Raw genomic sequence first — 18,113 nt, 5'->3', positions numbered from 1 at the left:
GAGCCCTGTGGAACACCACTCACCACTGACCTCCAGGCAGAATATTTTCCTTCTACTACCACTCGCTGTCTTCTGTTGGCCAGATAATTCTGTATCCAGACAGCTAAGTTCCCCTGTATCCCATTCCTGACCTTCTGAATGAGCCTACCATGGGGAACCTTATCAAATGCCTTGCTAGAAGTCACTATACAACAATATCTGGAAGATTATTTCCTTAATATATCTTTAATAATTATAATTTAAACAATTTAAATGACCTCCTGCTGCTGAGAAGTTAAAAAGCATTACAAATATTAGTTAATTTTTAGAAACAGTTTCTGATTTTGCTAAATCTACCTGGTTGAGTGAATAGGGTGGCAAAGATAACAAGGAAGAAGACGTGATTAGCTCAGAAGGTCTCTCAAGTCGTGATCTGTTCGGCATCTACATGAAACAAAAAAGATAATTAAATTACATTAAAAGTGAATGCTTGAGAAAGTATGTCACATCTACTATGCCTTATTAACTTATTAAAGTACATTTATATAATGAATGACTGAATTAACATAGTCACATTTGGCTTTTCTAACATTTGCTGATACGTTCATTAACTCTTCTGTGTAACTGGGGATCCATAAAACAACTAACAGATCAGATAAGCTGTATTCTATTGGCCATTCCCAACTTCCCTTGAGGTGGTGGTGGTGGTGAGCTATTTTCTTGAACTACTGCAGACCATCTGCATGTGTAGGTACATATTGTTTTTAGCCAGGTAGCTCCAGGTTTTTGATCCAGCAATAGTAACGGAATCACATTCTAGTTACAAATCTAAATATTGAAAGAATTAGAGAAGAATTAGAAGATTTACATTCTGCCTTTCTGTCCAATGTATTTGTCCTTTTCGGTGGCAGAGTTTGTGGGCTTGGAAAAGAACCTTTGTGTGTTGCTGCAATGTATCTTGTAAATGGTAAACATGCTGCTACGGTGTATCAGTAGTGGAAGGACTGAATGTTCAAGGTGGAGGATGGGTGATCAAATGGGTTACTTTTTCCTAGTTGATGTCAAGCTTCTTGATTCTTATTGGTGCTGCATTCATCTAGGCAAATGGAGAGTATTCCATCATGCTCCTGACAATGGGGTAAGTTACTTGCTGCAAAATTTTCATCCGCTGATGTGCTCCAGTAGTCACAGTATTTATTTGGCTAGTCCAGTTTCTAGTCAGTAGTAACTCCAGGATGCAGATATTGCTGTTTTCACAATAGTAATACTGCTGAACAAGTTTTCTTTCCTCCCTTTACAGGTTGCTGACACCACCATGCTGAATTTTCACATCATGCAATCAACTTTAGGCTTTAACCAGCAGCACTTGATAACACAGCCTGCTACACTGGATTGTTCACAAAGATTGTGCAGAACATGCATGAACTCAGTTTCTCACACTTTCATAGGACCAAACGGTTGTATGTTCAACTAGTAACACTCATTTCACCAGTGGGCAAGACAGATGATGGAAATGAGTGGGGAGCGGGGACATGGAAAGAGTCCATAATACAGATCTTGTAACTCAGGGTCTCCGAAGAAAGAAATGATTGAACAGTTGCAGTCAATGATTGGCCTTCAGAGTGGAATTCCCAGAGGAAGAAGTTGGAGGAAAGCACATCATGCATGAAAGAAGTCAATGTGATATGCCCTTCCATGAAAAGTGTGAAAGGTACCATGAAATGCTCTTGCGTACCTTTAAAATCATGAATAATTAATGAATGAAAGAGCAAGGTCATATGTGCACCTAAAGTGCCACCTTTGTACAGATGATAGTGTCTGGCACTTGTGGGAAGCCTGTAATGTCTTGAAAGACAACATTCAGATAATTTAGATTGGAATCAGCAACACTGACATAACTGCCAGCACTGGCAAACATCCAGTCACCTGTATCATCTAGGAGATCCTGAAACTGTCTGTAGAAGAACTCTGGAATGATCGAGTGATTTTAAAAAAAAGAGGGCTGTGGTGACTCTAATCACCAGGTCCATCAAGTGGTAGGCTGTCAAGGAGGCTGCATTTATCCATCATTACTAGACCTAACATCTTAAGGCACTGGTGTTCAGCCTCATCGAGGAGATTGATCTTACGTTTTTGTGTTGACAACACTGCCTGTGCTACAGCCCTCTGCTGTGCAGTTACAAGTCTGTCAGCAGCAGGCTCCAGTAGGTGCTGAGAGTAATCAACTTCTGTGGTCTAACACAAAGAAAAAGCAGCAACTATCTTTAAGCATTAGAGCAAGTCTCTAAAGTGTAGAAAATTAGCTGCATGTTGTACAGATAACATTGTGGTAAAAGTACTTCACACAAAATCTTTTCCCACTAACTGGTATTAAAGCATTTCTAAGCATTCAAATGTTTGCTGATTTTGTCCAAGATTGGTTCAGAGTCCTTGATTGCTGTTACGTAGGTGTTTTAGTTTCACAGATAAGTTTTAAGAAGATTGGAAAACCCATGAACCTGATGTTACAGTGAGTCAATACTTCTTTAATTAGGCAGCTTAACCCACTCCAGTCAAATGTGGAAGTTGAAAGTTCAAGCCTGTACTGTTAAATTCAGTAGCTTTACCTTTTGTTTAGAATTCAACCTTACAATCTACCACCAAGAATCAGCAATAAATAATAATTTAATGAAAGATCAAAAACAGTAAAGATACCAAAGTCCCAAAGGCTAGCTCTCTCATTAAGGAGAGATGCCTGATGGTGAGTTTAACCAGAGGGTCACACCTCAGAACAGGGAAGATGCTGAGCAGATAGCACCTTCATCGTAACCTTAATCGTGGAATTGAAATACTGTTGGCATCACACTACATCACTAACCAGCTGCCCAGCCAGGTAAACCCCAAAGATCAACTATAACAATAGTATAGGCCCATAAGAAACAGGAAGAGGAGTAGGCCACTCATCCCTCAAACCTGGTCCACCATTCAATAGGATCATGGCTGATCCAACACATTTTACATTCACTTTCCAGTTTTTCCCTTACTGATCAAAAACCTATCTCAGCCTTAAGTTTACACAAGGGCTCAGTCCCCACAGCTCTCTGTGACCATAAATTGCAAAGACTCTCAAATCTTAGAAGAAATTCCTCATCTCAGTCTCAAATTGGCACCCTTTAATTCGGAGGCTATACCCTCTGGTCTTAGACAGTTCAATGAGGGGAAATATCCTCTCAGCATTTACCCTATCAAGCCCCTTAAAAATCCCTTATGTAGTATTGAGATCATCTCATTCTTCTGAACTCCAGCCCACCTCAGGCGACTGTCTGGGTAGAGTTTATACATTCTCCCAGCAAGTGCGTGGGTTCCCTCCCACAGACCAAAGACACGCAGGTCAGGTGCATTGTCCACAGTCAAGATTAGAGTGGTGCTGGAAAAGCACAGCAGTCAAGGCAGTATCCGAGGAGCAAGAAAATCTATGTTTTGGGCAAAAGCCATTCTTGATGAAGGGCTTTTGCCTGAAACATTGATTTTCCTGCTGCTTGCATTCTGCCTGTCCTGCTGTGCTTTTCCAGCACCACTCTAATCTTGACTCTACTCTCCGGCATCTGCAGTACCCACTTCTGCCAAGTTGTCCATAGTGTTGGGAGCATTAGTTAGGGGTAAATGTAGGGTAATAGGGCAAGGGAATGGGTCTAGGTGAGTTAGTCTTCAGAGGGTGGTGTGAGCTTGTTGTGCCAAATGGCCTGTTGCCACATTGTCGGGAATGTTATCTAATCTGTAGGGAATCTAATCCAGTGAGTAGAATCCCAACCTGTTGAACCTTTGCTCATAAGACAATCCCTCCATACCAGGATCATCCTGGTAAACCTTCTCCCAAGTGCCTTCAATAAAATGATGCTGTAAATCCACTGTACAGAAACAGAAGTTGCTGGAAAAGCTCAGCAGGTCCGACAGGCCTTTTACCTGCACGCAATCATTTATTAAAGTTCTGAGGAAGGGTCATTGGGCCCAAAATGTTAACTTTGATTTCTCTTCACAGATGCTGCCAGACCTGCTGAGCTTTACCAGCAACTTCTGTTTCTGTCTCCATACTCTAAATCGGCCTGTACTTTGGCACTAAGATTTCCCTATGCTTATATTCCAATCCCAGTGGAATGAGGAGCAACATTCCATTAGCCTTCCTAATTTCCTGCTGCATCTGTGTGCTAACTTTGTGTTTCTTGCGCAAGTACCCCTAAGTCCCTTTGTGATGCAATTTCCTAAAGATTTTTACATTTAAATTTCTTTTGTTCTCCCTTCCAAAATGAACTTCATATTTTCTTACATTATACTTAATTTTGCAACATTTTGCCCACTTAATCTATCAATACCTCTCTGTAAACTGTTTGCATCCCTCACGCAGCCTGCCGTTTCACCTATTTTTGTGTTGTCTGCAAATCTGGGTACAATATATTGGTTTCCATACTTCAGCCCACTAGCATATACTGTAAATAGCTGCACTCCTAGCACTGATCCCAGTGGAAGCCCATTGGTTGCCAACTGAAAAAGAACCAATTTGCTGCTTCTTTCTCATTAGCCAATTCTCTAGCTACACCAACATTGTGGGCCTTTATCTTATGACTTAATGTTTTGCGAGGTATAATGTAATATGCTTTCTTGAAGTCCAAATACATTACATCTACTGATTCTCCTGTCTGTCTACTCTGATAGGAGACTTCCTCAAAAACTAATTTTCAGACATTATTTCTCATTCATGAAGCCATACTGACTCTGGTTAGTTAGATTATGATTTGCCAACTGTTCTCGTATTACTTCTTTAATTGATTCCAACAATAGATGTTAGGCTAATTGGTCTCTAGTTACCTACTTTATGCCTGCCTCCCTTTTTGAATTAGGGTGCCTTCAAGATGACAATACAAACCCATGAGTGTGTTGCATAGTCAACATTATGTTTCTTGTTACCTGGAAATCAGGTCTTATGGTCTGACAAGACTGGCTAAAAATCATATTACTGAACTGAACTGGAGAGAAGATTGATTGGAGAAAGCAACGAGCTTCATGCTTTAAAATTATAAATGAAGCTTAAAAACTTAAGAATTCAAAGTATCAATTTTATATTTAAAAGGCATGTAGCAAAGAGATCTGGAAACTATCACATTTTATTTTATGCTCAGTTAGATAAATGCAATGCATTCCTGATGTTGTCTAAGTAGAGAATAGTGAAGTACTTCAAAAATGTAAGCAGTCCAATGTCAAATGCCTGCAAGATACTGACTGAAATCCACATAGTTCAGCTCGCTTCCAAAAGCAGCATTTATTATGTTTTGCTATATTAGCACATACAGCAACATAAACACAACTTTCAGTTTTTGGAATCAATAAAGATCCGTGTCAGTTATGCCTCAATTGTTAAGATAACAGGACTTAAGAATATTTTTGCATCAGAAAAGAACAACAAAACCCAAAATCCTATCCAATATAACTTCTTTAATCTAGTAATTTTATATAAAACTATCTCAATTCTAGAAATGTCAAATTTAGTTGTGCACTCTACATCATTAGTGTTGTACATCTGATATGAAATAATTAATGTGGAAATCTAGTAGATTCCCCTTAGCATACTTACCAATTCAACAGATTATTTTATGAAAAAGGCATAAGCATTATGGAGACAATACCAGAGCAACTGAGTCACAGTGACTGGGATTATTAGAGGTTGTTAACTTTTAGAACTCAAGGTTTATATAAATTTTAATTAAAACATGCAAAGATATTGAGATTTGCACAGCATCTATAATTGAACAATTTACAACATGTGCAAATTTAACACATTTTCTTCTTTCCCTCAGAAAAAGCAAATTTTAGTTGAGAAAACTATTTGAAATATTACCTTGTAGTTTCTCTTCAAGTAATTATGAAAAAACAGAATTTTCTGGAGACAGATATAAATGGTCTACTGATGCATTCGAGAAAAGTGATGAACAACGTGTTCGTTCAAACAGACAGAGAGAAAGAGAGAGAAATTGGAGAAGGACAAGGGAAGAGGAGAAAAAGGATCACAGAGGAAAAAGATTGAAGGGTGGCAAGAAAGAAAGAAGTGGAGGCAGAACTCAATAGGGAGGATAATGGTCAGTGACATTGAAGACAATAACAATATGTAAGTACTTGTTAGTGAATTACTGCCACCTATTTCTCGTCAACCTGACCATCAGCATCATAGATTTTCTTTCACTTAATGCGCAATTCTGGAGGAGCAATTTATAAATAATTACTTGATAGTACAAAACTTAAATACCACTGGGGCAAAATAAGATATTAGGAACAGAATTAGGCCATTCGACCGAAAGAGTCTGTTCCACCATTTGATCAGGGCTGAGAGGTTTCTCAACCCCATTTTCCTGCATTCCCCTGTAACCCTTGATCCCTTATTAATCAAGTCTTAATTACACTCAATGACATGGTCAACACAGTCCTCTATGTCAATGAGTTTCACAGATTAAAGACACTCTGGCTGAAGGAATTTGTTCTCATCTCAGTTCTAAATGGTTTCTCACATTGTGCTCCATCTGACACTTCTTTGTCCACTCACCTAGCATGTCCATGTATTATAGTCAGTCATTCTGAAGCTGGGCCCTCAAGTCCCAGTCTATCTTCTTAGTGGAAACATCTCCCCATCCACGCTATCAAGGCCCTGCAGTGTACTGTGAGTTTTAATCAGATCCCACCACCATCCCCATCCTTCTAAACTCAATCAAGTACAGACCCAGAGTCCTCTCACACACACATGACAAACTCTTCATCCTGGGATCATTCTTGTAAATTTCTTCTGGACACCATCCAATGCCAACACATCCTTCCTTCGATACAGAATCTAAAACTGCTCACGATATTCCAAATACGGTCTGACCAAAGTCTTAAAGAGACTCAGCAGTACATCTCTGCTCTCATATTCCAAGCCTCTTAAAATGAATGCTAATATTGCATTTGCCTTGCTAACTACTAACTGAAGCTGCATTTAATCTTAAGAGAATCCTGAACTAGGATCAAAGACCCTTATACTTCAAATTTCTGAAGCCTTTCTCAGTTTAGAAAATAATCTCTATTCTTCTTAAAGTGCATAACCTCACATTTTCCCACATTGTGCTCTATCTACCACTTCTTTGCCCATTCACCTAGCATGTTCATGTCTTAAACTCATCTGGATAGAATTGTAAGAAAACCAAATCTCAAATGGAATAATTTAGAGTGCAGGAGAAGGGTTACTGATTGGTAAAGAGTTCACTTGCTACCCAAATAGTACTGTCTCCTGTCCTGCAGAATGAATTGCATTTCCATTTGAGATTTAGTATTCTTGCAATTCTGTCCCATAAGATTGGAAAAAAGCTTTGCGAGCACCCCTCTTTTTTTCAACATATATGCAATAGAGCAGAACTGTGAGACATAATGAATACAGGATGTGTGGGTTAAAACATTAATTAGCAGAATTGAATAGCATCCAATCAGTAACTTGCAGTAGAGTAATAAGTACTATGCCAAGGAAGAGATATTTAAATGGACAGATGCAGGTGCAATCTATGAACAGGAGCATCCAAAAGGTATTAATAAGCACAGCACAAAGTAAAAATTAAGTTCGGAGGGAAAAGATTTCAAACAAAACACTTGCCGTAAAAACTTGAAACTTAACTAAAATATCTCAATGAAGCACTGGGAGGAATGGTGAAAAAGAAACACACCGGTTTCTTGGTCACTGGATGTTAAACAAAATCCTACATGTTGATAAACTGCAAATGTTGAAACATGCAGAGGAATCAGAGTATCCTACTGCACGAATCACAAAAAAAGTGCAATTAGAAAAGAATCAAATTTGATTTGATTTTATATATTCAAGTCAACTTGTCTCTTATTCTTTTAAACTTCAGCAACTAAAGCCTAGCCTTCCCACCGATTTCCTAAGACAACCTGCTGCTTTCCAATATTAGTTTAGTAAACTTTCCCTGAACTGTTTCCAATGGATTCACATATCTTCACTGTGCTTAAGGTTTGTAGATAGGTCATACAATTTCTATTATTTTTGTGCTGACACTTCCTGTACATAATGTTTGTAATATAACAATTCACATCAATTACCCCGCAACTATGGAAACCTTAGAGTTCTACTTTCTCCACTTTCCATTGTCTGCCTTTTTGGAATTGTACGTTTCCAACCCAACACTCTCAAAATACTAATATGATTTTCAGCCTTGCTGTTTTCTTTGAACACTACTACCTTGTTCCACGCAGCCTCCAATCCGGTTTCTTCCAATGCGGACTTGGATGGCATTTGATTTTATCCTTTGTCTGTCACCTCCCCCTTCTCTTCTTATTCACAATTTTTTTCAAAACTACTATAGATATGGAACTCCAAAAATTCCTCTCCTAGGCAATTCTGCTTTGTTGATAGCATCAACATGAATGTGCTGTCATGAATTGGAAGTTACATGTCTATTAAAATGACTAACTTCAACTCCTTAATCATTAGACTTATTTCAATCAAGGCTTGTAATGGATTTACTACAAAAATATACCCTTTCAAAATGTCAATACTAAAAATGTGAAGTTGCAATAAACTTCACCAGTCGGCAATGGTGACCTGTACCAAAATTAAACAACATGCTTTGAAATATAACTGTGTCCTCAAAAAGAAAATACAAAACAGCCAAGTATATGCTCCATTAAGTCATTTGCCTGAAACATCAAATGAAGAACACAATTGAGTAAGCAGCATGAAGTAATTTACTGATACTGCTGCTTAAATAACTGCCAAACATGAGTTATGGAAAAAGTCAGAAAACAGAAGATCAAAGTACATACAAAGAAACCTCGCCCTGAAGTACTGCAAAGAGGGCTAGTCAAGGCCTGGTAGAAATCATGGGGTTTGGAAAAAGCCAGCTCTTCCTCCTCCTCAAAGTCAGCAATACTTTTTAACAGATCTGGAGGCAACAGAGGTGAGCTCTTGGCATCCTACAGACAGAAGAGGAACAGAGGAAGAAAGAATACTCAGAGAGAGCAAACAAAAGTAAACAAAGTCTTAGGGCTGGCTTCAGAATTAAAAATATTGAAAATATATTCATCAATAAAAGATTCCTGGCACAATATAATTTATCTATGACTGTGAATTTACTGGAGAGGATGAAACTGCTGAGAAGCACTGAAGCTGAAATTAACACACAGAGTCCAGATAAGGTTTTAAATGACTTAAAGTACAGTACTAACAGATAGTCTTCTGGGACAAAATAATTCTTATTGCATAGCAAATAATGGAAAACATTGATTAAAAAATATTTTAAGTGTATCATCCACCCAATTTAAATGGTATTTATGAGGAACTCTCACTATAGTTTGAGCTTGCTAATCCTTATATTTACAAGCACACAGCTACAAACAAACTTATTTCATTCCATATTTAAATAATTCTACTTTTAAAAGGATCAATATTAAAAAGCAATAAATACTTCTAACAAGATATTTGCAGATGAGTCATTCAAACCACTGAACAGGACTAATTAATGTAATTAACTATATTAGTGAATAGCTGATGTAAAGGTCTGCAATTTACAACAAAATAATGTAATGGCTGTGGATGTCAAATTATGTGCAAGTGTACAAAATGCAGCAGGTAGAATAGGACAGGGACAAAACATGATGGAGATAGCAAATAAAGATGCTGCTTGAAGATTATGCTATATTATAAAGTGGTCACGAATATCACTTATTAGCCAGCATAACTTGAAGACTGGTGATTCTGGCTTATAATATTATTACAGTCTAACTGGAGTAATATTTAGAGAAAACAAACTCAGTTATTTCTAAAAACTTAACATGATTAACAGCAAAACACAACAAATCAAAACATATCAAATCACCAAAGAAATACATGTCAAGAAATACTTTAGAGACATCATTTTAATTCATATGCCCCACTGTGCTAAGAATTAAGGGACTTCCAATTCCCCTCATTCCTTTCTCAAATAACTTTATTTGTGAAAATAAACTATCTTAAATTTCATTGTTTAACTAGGTAGGTTAAATCCTATGTAAAACAGCAAGTCAGCAGTGAAGAATAAAAATCTCAATATAAAACATTGAGTTGAATCTAAATATCTCTGCAGCACAATAATTGTAAAAAAATTCCTACAGGATAAATTCATGAGAATTAGCTTTGGTGAAATGAAATCAAAGCAGGTAACATATGTGCATATTACCAGAGTAACATAACGTACTAAACTATGCTCATTTGTATTTATTTACAACTTACCTCATACGACTGCATTCTAGACATGCTATCTTGATCTGTTCGAAATACCCCTGGTTGTCGTTTCACCATACGATCATTACTCAATTGAGGTCCCATAATATGCCGCATTTCTGGCAGAAGAATATAAACATTTTGTGACAAAAAATAATCCAGATAGGTTCAATACGCCCATCCTGTTTCATTTATTACACATATCATTTGTCATCTCATCCACTCAAATTTTCAAGATTGATGTAATTTATTCTTTACTTGTCACCTTACCCTTGCTTACTAAACTCTATTTTCAAGGTCAAAAGGTTTTATCTGTTTCCTCTCCATCCAATATTCGTACAGGCATAGACAGAGAAGATAGGAGGAGAAGGGGTAGGCTATTTCATCCCTCAAGTTTGCACTGTCATTCAATATGATCACGCTCAAAACCCTAAGCCAACCCTCCCTCATATCGCCTGATTCCTTTAGACACAAGATCTAAATCTACCTGCTTCTTGAAAAACACAACCTTTTGGCATTAACTACTTTGTGTAGTGAATTCCAAAGGCTCACCACATTCTGGGTAAAAAAAATCTGCTCATCTCATCCAGAAAGGTTTATCCCTTACCCTTAAACATCCTGCATTTAATTTGTTTGGCCTTGTTAGCATTTTATAGGTTTCGATGAGATTCCCCCTCATTCTTCTAAACTTCAGTTAATACAATCCTAACTATTTCAATATCTCAAGTTTTCAACCACATATCCCACCTTTAATTTGAATGATTTGGAGATGCCGTAGTTGGACTGGGGTGTACAAAGTTAAAAATCTCAACACCAGGTTATAGTCCAACAGGTTTAATTGGAAGCACTAGCTTTGGGAGTGCCGCTCCTTCATCAGGTCCTTCACAACCACCTGATGGAGTGGTATTCCGAAAGCTAGTGTACAACCTGGTGTTGTGTGATTTTGGACTATAACCTGGTGTTGTGTGATTTTTAACTTTAATTTGAGGATCTTATAATGGTAAATCAATGTTGCTTTCCTTTGCAAACCAAGAAGCTTTAATTTTAAGGGAATTGCAATCACCCAACTAAGTAAGAAAATAGCAAAAACAAAATGAAAAAGTAACGCATATGTCAGTTAGTCAAACTTTGCTCTCTTTATTGATTTGAATGGTTAGTACTATCTATTGGTATGTTGGTACAATGGGAAGCAAGGTACAAGTCAGAAAGCTTTAAAGGTTCTGTTGTCCTATTAGAGTTATGGGTGCACTTTCATAAAACAGAAAATGAACATAATTAACATAAGGAGGATTGAGTGAGAGAAATATTCAAAGCAATAGTAATTAGGGCTGCAACAAAACATCAAATTGACTATCGAGCTAGAATAAAAAGATGATAAAGGGCAAATGTAGGGATGCAAACAGCAACGCTATGCATGAACATTTGGAACTTTCAAGGGATATGGCAGTTTAAGGAATAAGTAAAGATTTTATTCTACAGAAAATGAATTTCATTCATTAAATAATAAAGCATTTAAGACAGTGGCAACCAACCTAAGGAACATTTTCTTTTAAACAAGAACAGACTTGCAAGTACAAGTGTAAGAGAGGAAAAGACCACTTAAAATAAGAAACCAGAATCAGAAATAATCAAAATTTATATTTTCTGTATACTATATCAAATGTTCCAACTATCATAACAAATAGAAGGTATCTCATATTAACTTTATGTTTTCTAGCCAGTGGGCAGTACAATACACCACATGCTGTAGACAATCTCAACAATACAGCTGGCTCATTCTACAATACATCTTGTTTCTCCTCTTCTGAAGGTTGAAACCTCATGCAGAACCCTTTGTACTGTATCAACTTTTTATTAAGGGTAAACTGTAACATTAAATCTTAGCAGGTTGGCTGAGAATAACAAAGAGGTCAAAGTAGGAGTTATTGAACAGTCAGATCATATTCTCATCCAGCTTCTACATATGAGAGATTTTATGGATGAGTTATTAGGCAGAAATCACAGCAAGAACCCAGATCAATTTTTCACTCTACCACAGATGTACACTGTGATTGTAGTGCCTACCACTCCCACAGGGATCGAGTAACTCTAAGACTGTGGGATTGAATCCAAGACCTTCTTGGTGATAACAACAATTCCAAATAACAGAATATTTATCTCAAGAAATAATCAACTCTTCGCAACATACCATAGTCCCATGCAAAGTCCTGCAATTTCTGCACATCTGAAGGATTAGGGGTAAATGGTTCCATAGTGAAAGGTTTCAGATTCTTTTCCATCTGGACTTGCTGTGATTGTTGGTGAAGTGACTTTTCAAACAGCTTTAATGGGTCCTGATGCATGTAATATGGTTGCTGTTTCAAAGACATCTGGATCGATGTCTTCTGATGCTGAGAGGGGACCGCGTGATGTTGATTCCATAGCTGGTTGGTCTGATCAGCCTGCAAATACTCAATAAGAGAAAATATAATTTTTTAACTACAAGTAATCAAAAATTAATTACCTAGTTTGCAGAAGGTTGTCAGTGAATTAGAAACTATCTATACACTACTGACATAGGCCACAAGACACAAGCTAATTTATGCATGATACAATGATTGCACACAGTTTTCATCTTATGGTGCTCAACATAAAATACCTCATGCTTGATGACAAATTTTCCTATCAAAGTAATTTAAAGCTTGGTATCTTGTATTAACTACAAAAGACAAAACATCATCACACTAAGGTTCAAATTTAAAAATTGAGGACACTAGCCAATTATCAGATCCACCATGTTTCCACAAAAATAGGTTTGTAACAGAAACATACTTAAACATGGAGACAATGTTCAAAGCAGGTTGGCAAATCAATATCAGCACTGAAAAATAGCTTCTTAATATTTTGCAACAGAGATAGATAATACAATTATTAACATGGTAGTTATAGACCTCACATGAAAAATGCAACAAAAAACCACATGGCATATTTGAACCATCTCTATTGATTCAGTAGCATTTCTAATACTACTTTATATAACACAATCTTGTTAGTGTACACATAAAAGTCTTCTTAAAATAAATGGCAGAGATAACAAACAGGGAGACAGAGACACTCTAATTAAAACAAACTATTTGGATCATTAAAAGGCACATTAGTATGATGACATTGTGTATACGTACAATCACAAATGCTCAGACAGAAGACAAACAGCTTTCAAAAGTAAAAACTGGATATTATCTTTCAAAAGAAAAGTTGATCAAATTTTCAGAATTTGCCACATTTGCCTTACCTGCTGAGGTCCCAGATGGTGTTGATTCTTTCCCAGTTGCTGTGCTGCCTTCGTGGGGGACTGTTGGTTCACAACCTGAACCTGAAGCTGCGATTGGGACTGGGCAACCTGATGTTGCTGAGGTTGTTGTTGTTGGGACCCTTGGTTAATTGGCCCTTGCCCTGATGGTCTCTGCTGGCTATAAGGGACATGAGACTGCTTTCCACCAGGTACCTGGTTCCCTGACTGTGGGTGACTAGTGGCTTGGAGGAAGGGTCCTGGTATGGAAACTCCAGGTGGAAAGGTATAACCAGGTGTCATCTGGAAAGTAACTGGTGGTGACACAAGATAGGGAGGTGGAGGGAACCCTGTAATAACAAGACACTATTAAAGATCGTTACCAGGCATAGCATAACAAGATTCAGCATGCATACGAATCCCAATCAGCATTTAAAGAAATAACAGCATGCTGCTGAATAGAGTTAGTGAACCATTGATGACAGAGAAGGAGGCTATTTGGCATGGAATCTTAAATCACTCTGTGGAACAATGCAATTAACTTCACTCCCACACCTGATCTCTAAGTTTGTAAGCTTATTTTATGAGTGCCATTAACTTTTTATTGTAAATCATTAAGTGTTTCTGCTTCCAATAGCATTGTGAGCAAGTTCCAGATCAATTCCTCTTCTGATGTGGAAAAAAATGCTCTTTCCCATTTTCCCCTTGCATTGCTTGTTCAAAATATTAAAAGTCTAGATTAGAGTGGTGCTGGAAAAGCACAGCAGTTCAGGCAGCATTCGAGGAGCAGTAAATCTGTGCCCCTAGTTTTTCAAGCGTAGATGAATGTAAACAGGTTATTTACTTGGTAAAAACAATGACTGCAGATGCTGGAAACCAGATTCTGGATTAGTGGTGCTGGAAGATCACAGCAGTTCAGGCAGCAACCGAGGAGCAGTAAAATGGTATACCTTATGTAAGCCTGTCACAATCTTGTACACCTACATCAAATTTAATCTAGTCTACAGAAATGGAATTTGAGGTGTTGAACTTTCAAACCAAAAATACAAATTTGTTTGAACTTAACATCTAACAGTTAAGATTTGACTGAAAGTTGTATTTGAATTCAGGGGGCTATGGGTCTAAGCAGGGGCGTACAAACTATCCATTAGGGAACAGCTATCGTTGGTGAATTAAGGAAGTTACTTTGAACAGTTTTTTTCTGTAACTAGGGTTAAGCTAACTCTTTAGTTTTAAAATAAACAAATATAGCATTTCAGTGTGACTTAGCACTGAACACTTGAACAGAGTGCTAGGTATTTGGTAAATTGAGGGAGTTAGGTGAAGAAGTACTCCCTTTCTTATGTAAAAAGAGATAGAAAAGGGAATATGGTCCTGCATTCAAAACTTAGGGCTAGAAAATTAACAAGCCAGACGTCAAAAACAGTAATCTTCATATTACTCCTAGCCCCAGCCTCAAGTATACATGCAAATAGGACAATTGGACAGATGAATGCGTGGCAAGAGGTACAAAGAGGAAGATTTTGTACTCTTGGGACACTGGAATTGACTTCAACATCACCCTCATTTGCGAGTATAAACAATGTCTAGAGTTACAGGAAAAAAGGCACAGAGTCAATGTTTATTTGGAAAACTTGCTCATACACAACAAATTGAATGGTCTCCTTTTGCACCATGAAAATCCGAAGTGTTTGTAGGTGACATTTGTAACAAAGCATAAAGCAGCATTTCATCTTTTTTTTACATTTCACCAAATAATATATGGCCCGTACTTTGACTACAGTGGTTCAGTAGCACAGATGAAGGCAATTACATTCAAACTGGCGTTTCAGTAAGAAATAAGATATCACAATGCATAGATCAAGTCTCAGTAAAAATCTGAATATCAATGCAAGAATCTACAATAAATGAACAGTCATCTTTAGAGAAATGCAGAGGAGTAGCAGTGACGTTAATTTGCTGACAAAGTCTAAATGGGTAATGATAATTGGGGAGGGTGGGAATGAGAGCAAGCTTGAGATTAGATCCTAGTTAGCTGTGCTGGCGGGTGATCTAGTGAAAGGGGATGGGACAATTAGCATTGCTTCTAAGGTGACAGCAGTGAATGCTTCAAAGGGCAGAGTAGGTCATTGCAGATTTATTTCATCTTGGAATAGTGACGGGAAAGCAGACTTGCAAACTGCATTTATGTGACTAAACATTTCTTCTCATTGATACCAAAGAGTACCTTTGCTATTTACCCAACCATATAAATTCAATGTTCACAATATTTTAAAAATATTGAAATAATGTATTTCCTCACTGAAATATTTGTTACTAATGTTTTGAGGATAGAGAGGAAGAGCAAAGAATCAAGGGAAGCAAGGGTCAGATTACACCAAAAGACTATGCCACCTTTCACATTTTCCATGATAATGCAAAACTAGCAATCCAAGTTAGAGGGTAGAAGACAGCCAGACTTCTGCACCTACAGCTAATCAGAGGCACATAACTCATTAAAAATAATTAGCAAAACTCCCTCATACTAAGCATGTTGCAATGTTGTCAAAGAGTGTGGCGCTGGAAAAGCACAGCCGGTCAGGCATCATCTGAGCAGCAGGAGAATCGATGTTTTGAGCATAAGCCCCTCATCCTACTGACCGGCTGGGATTTTCCAGCACCAAACTCTGACTCTGATTGCCAGCATCTCCAGTCCTCACTTTCTCCATGTTGTAATGTGGTGTTGTGGACATGGAGCACCCTCTTTAGTCATCAGTGCATTTCAAATTCAGTCAGAATTGGACCGTTCTGTCACTCCATTCTTGATTATTCCTGCCTTCACAGTTGTGATAGGCATGGATTTGGCTGCACATTGTGTTACCCAAACAACTTCTGGAAAATCTAAATAAAAGCAGCCATTTTATTAATAATTTCATTGTCAAAAGTGGCCACTTGCATTTAAAGAGACACATCTATCCAAGTAAAATACAGGGATGTTTATGTGACTTACTATGCTCTGCCTCTGTAGAGCTCCCGCAGCCACAATAGGAACTTGCTCATACTTTGTAAACTGAGCAAATTCTGAAAAATCAAGTGGGCCAGAACACTGCATACCAATTGTTAGGTGAGAGCTAACTGAACAGCACAGTACATTCACCATGTAAAACTCCATCCTCAGATCAGTTTTTAATGGTCAACATTGGAATCCATTGAAAACAAAAGATCAGATATAAAATACAGAACTCATAGATAACTACACAGCTGGCTTTTCAGGCCTTGCATTTGCAGAGTGATTTCCAAATATATAAATACACTCACCTGGCCTGCTAGGAAGAGGAGGAAATGCTCCTGGATGATGGATGGGGATGAACTGAGAGTTGCTGGTTTGGTTTTGTGACTGGGTCACTGGTGTTTTCCTCGCCTCTGACACAGGTGTTTTTCTCATATCTGTCTGAGTTTTTACCTGATGAATGCAAGTTATAAATTGTAATCCATAATCTTAAATACACTCTCATGTTCTGACTCAAATAAATCCTGAATTATTTCTGACAAGGTGTCGCAAAGTTCTAATTTTGCCTAGATTTACTGAACAGAACATAGTGCAACTCTCAAAAAATACATTCAGCTGCTACTGCCACAAAGCACAGTACCACAGCTAGTATAAAAGATAATCAAACTTTAAATCACTTGTTCAACAGTTCATGCCACAATTCAGTTTTATGCATCATCTTAGTCTGGAATTTCAATCCATGTCTAACTTCAAATGCTTGAAGGCATTTCCTTCAATTCCAGAAAGGGTCTTTCATTATCGCCTGGCCAACCAGATCAAGATTATGTTTGCAAAGTATAAAATGTCATAAATATCTGAATATAAATTCAAGTGCTCCAGTAATAATCTACAGAAACAGCCCATGACAATGACAAAATTGCTCATCTTGGAGTTTATGTTTTATAAAAAAAAGTTCTCTTTTACTGACAGCAATGTCAAATACGTATACAATGTAACACTTTGCTATATAGAAGTACTAACATGAAATAAAAGTTCAATTGACATCACACCCTCATACAATCACAAATGTCCCACTAAAGCACAATGAAATTCTATATTGTGGGTTCTATATTGTGGTCACAGTTTATTCTGATTATACGGAATAATTAAAAGTACAGAACCTCTTCTTTGCTTGCCAAACCATATCAATACTTGACACTCAACAGAAGAGTAGTCAAAGACAGGCTTCCTAATATATCAGGCTACTGAATAGCTAGTAAAGACTATTTATTCTCCCATGACATCAGATACATAATCTGTAATTCAAAGATGATAGTATTTTAATAACACAAACACTTTGAACATTATCATTCTATATTTATTGTGTTACAGCTGCACAGTTAGAATAGTTTTTTTTAGAAAAACTGCTCTTTTCATTTTGTTTGTGGGATATAAGTGCGTGGATACGGCCAGCATTTATTGCCCATCTCTAATTGGCTTGACAAGATGGTGGTAAGCTAACTTCATGAACCACTACAATCCTTGCATAGGGATAGTGCTGCTTGGAAGAGTTTTAAGACTGCAGTGAGGAACTGGCACAATTGACGTTAATAGCCGACACTGCTAAAGGCAGC

The 18,113-nt window shown here is 37.5% G+C and overlaps 1 protein-coding gene across 3 annotated transcripts in view; it reads right to left on the bottom strand.

Annotated features, from left to right (window-relative positions):
- smg7 (SMG7 nonsense mediated mRNA decay factor) overlaps positions 1 to 18,113 on the bottom strand; it is a 144,381-nt gene that overhangs the window by 16,546 nt on the left and 109,722 nt on the right. Inside the window, exons 15-20 of one of the 3 annotated variants that reach the window (XM_072573943.1) lie at positions 16,809 to 16,953; positions 13,515 to 13,861; positions 12,432 to 12,684; positions 10,253 to 10,362; positions 8,809 to 8,958; positions 337 to 423 (exon numbers count right to left, since the gene is read on the bottom strand). In XM_072573943.1, the coding sequence (XP_072430044.1) occupies positions 337 to 423; positions 8,809 to 8,958; positions 10,253 to 10,362; positions 12,432 to 12,684; positions 13,515 to 13,861; positions 16,809 to 16,953 (1,092 nt within the window). Of the gene's footprint in view, positions 1 to 336; positions 424 to 8,808; positions 8,959 to 10,252; positions 10,363 to 12,431; positions 12,694 to 13,514; positions 13,862 to 16,808; positions 16,954 to 18,113 lie in introns of all 3 variants that reach the window. The other 2 variants (XM_072573941.1, XM_072573944.1) reach the window with 2 other exon arrangements.

This window comes from Chiloscyllium punctatum, chromosome 7 (assembly GCF_047496795.1).
Source record: "Chiloscyllium punctatum isolate Juve2018m chromosome 7, sChiPun1.3, whole genome shotgun sequence".
Taxonomy (NCBI): domain Eukaryota; kingdom Metazoa; phylum Chordata; class Chondrichthyes; order Orectolobiformes; family Hemiscylliidae; genus Chiloscyllium; species Chiloscyllium punctatum.
The sequence above is the reverse complement of the archived record's forward strand: the minus strand, read 5'-3'. Positions and strand labels throughout refer to the sequence as shown.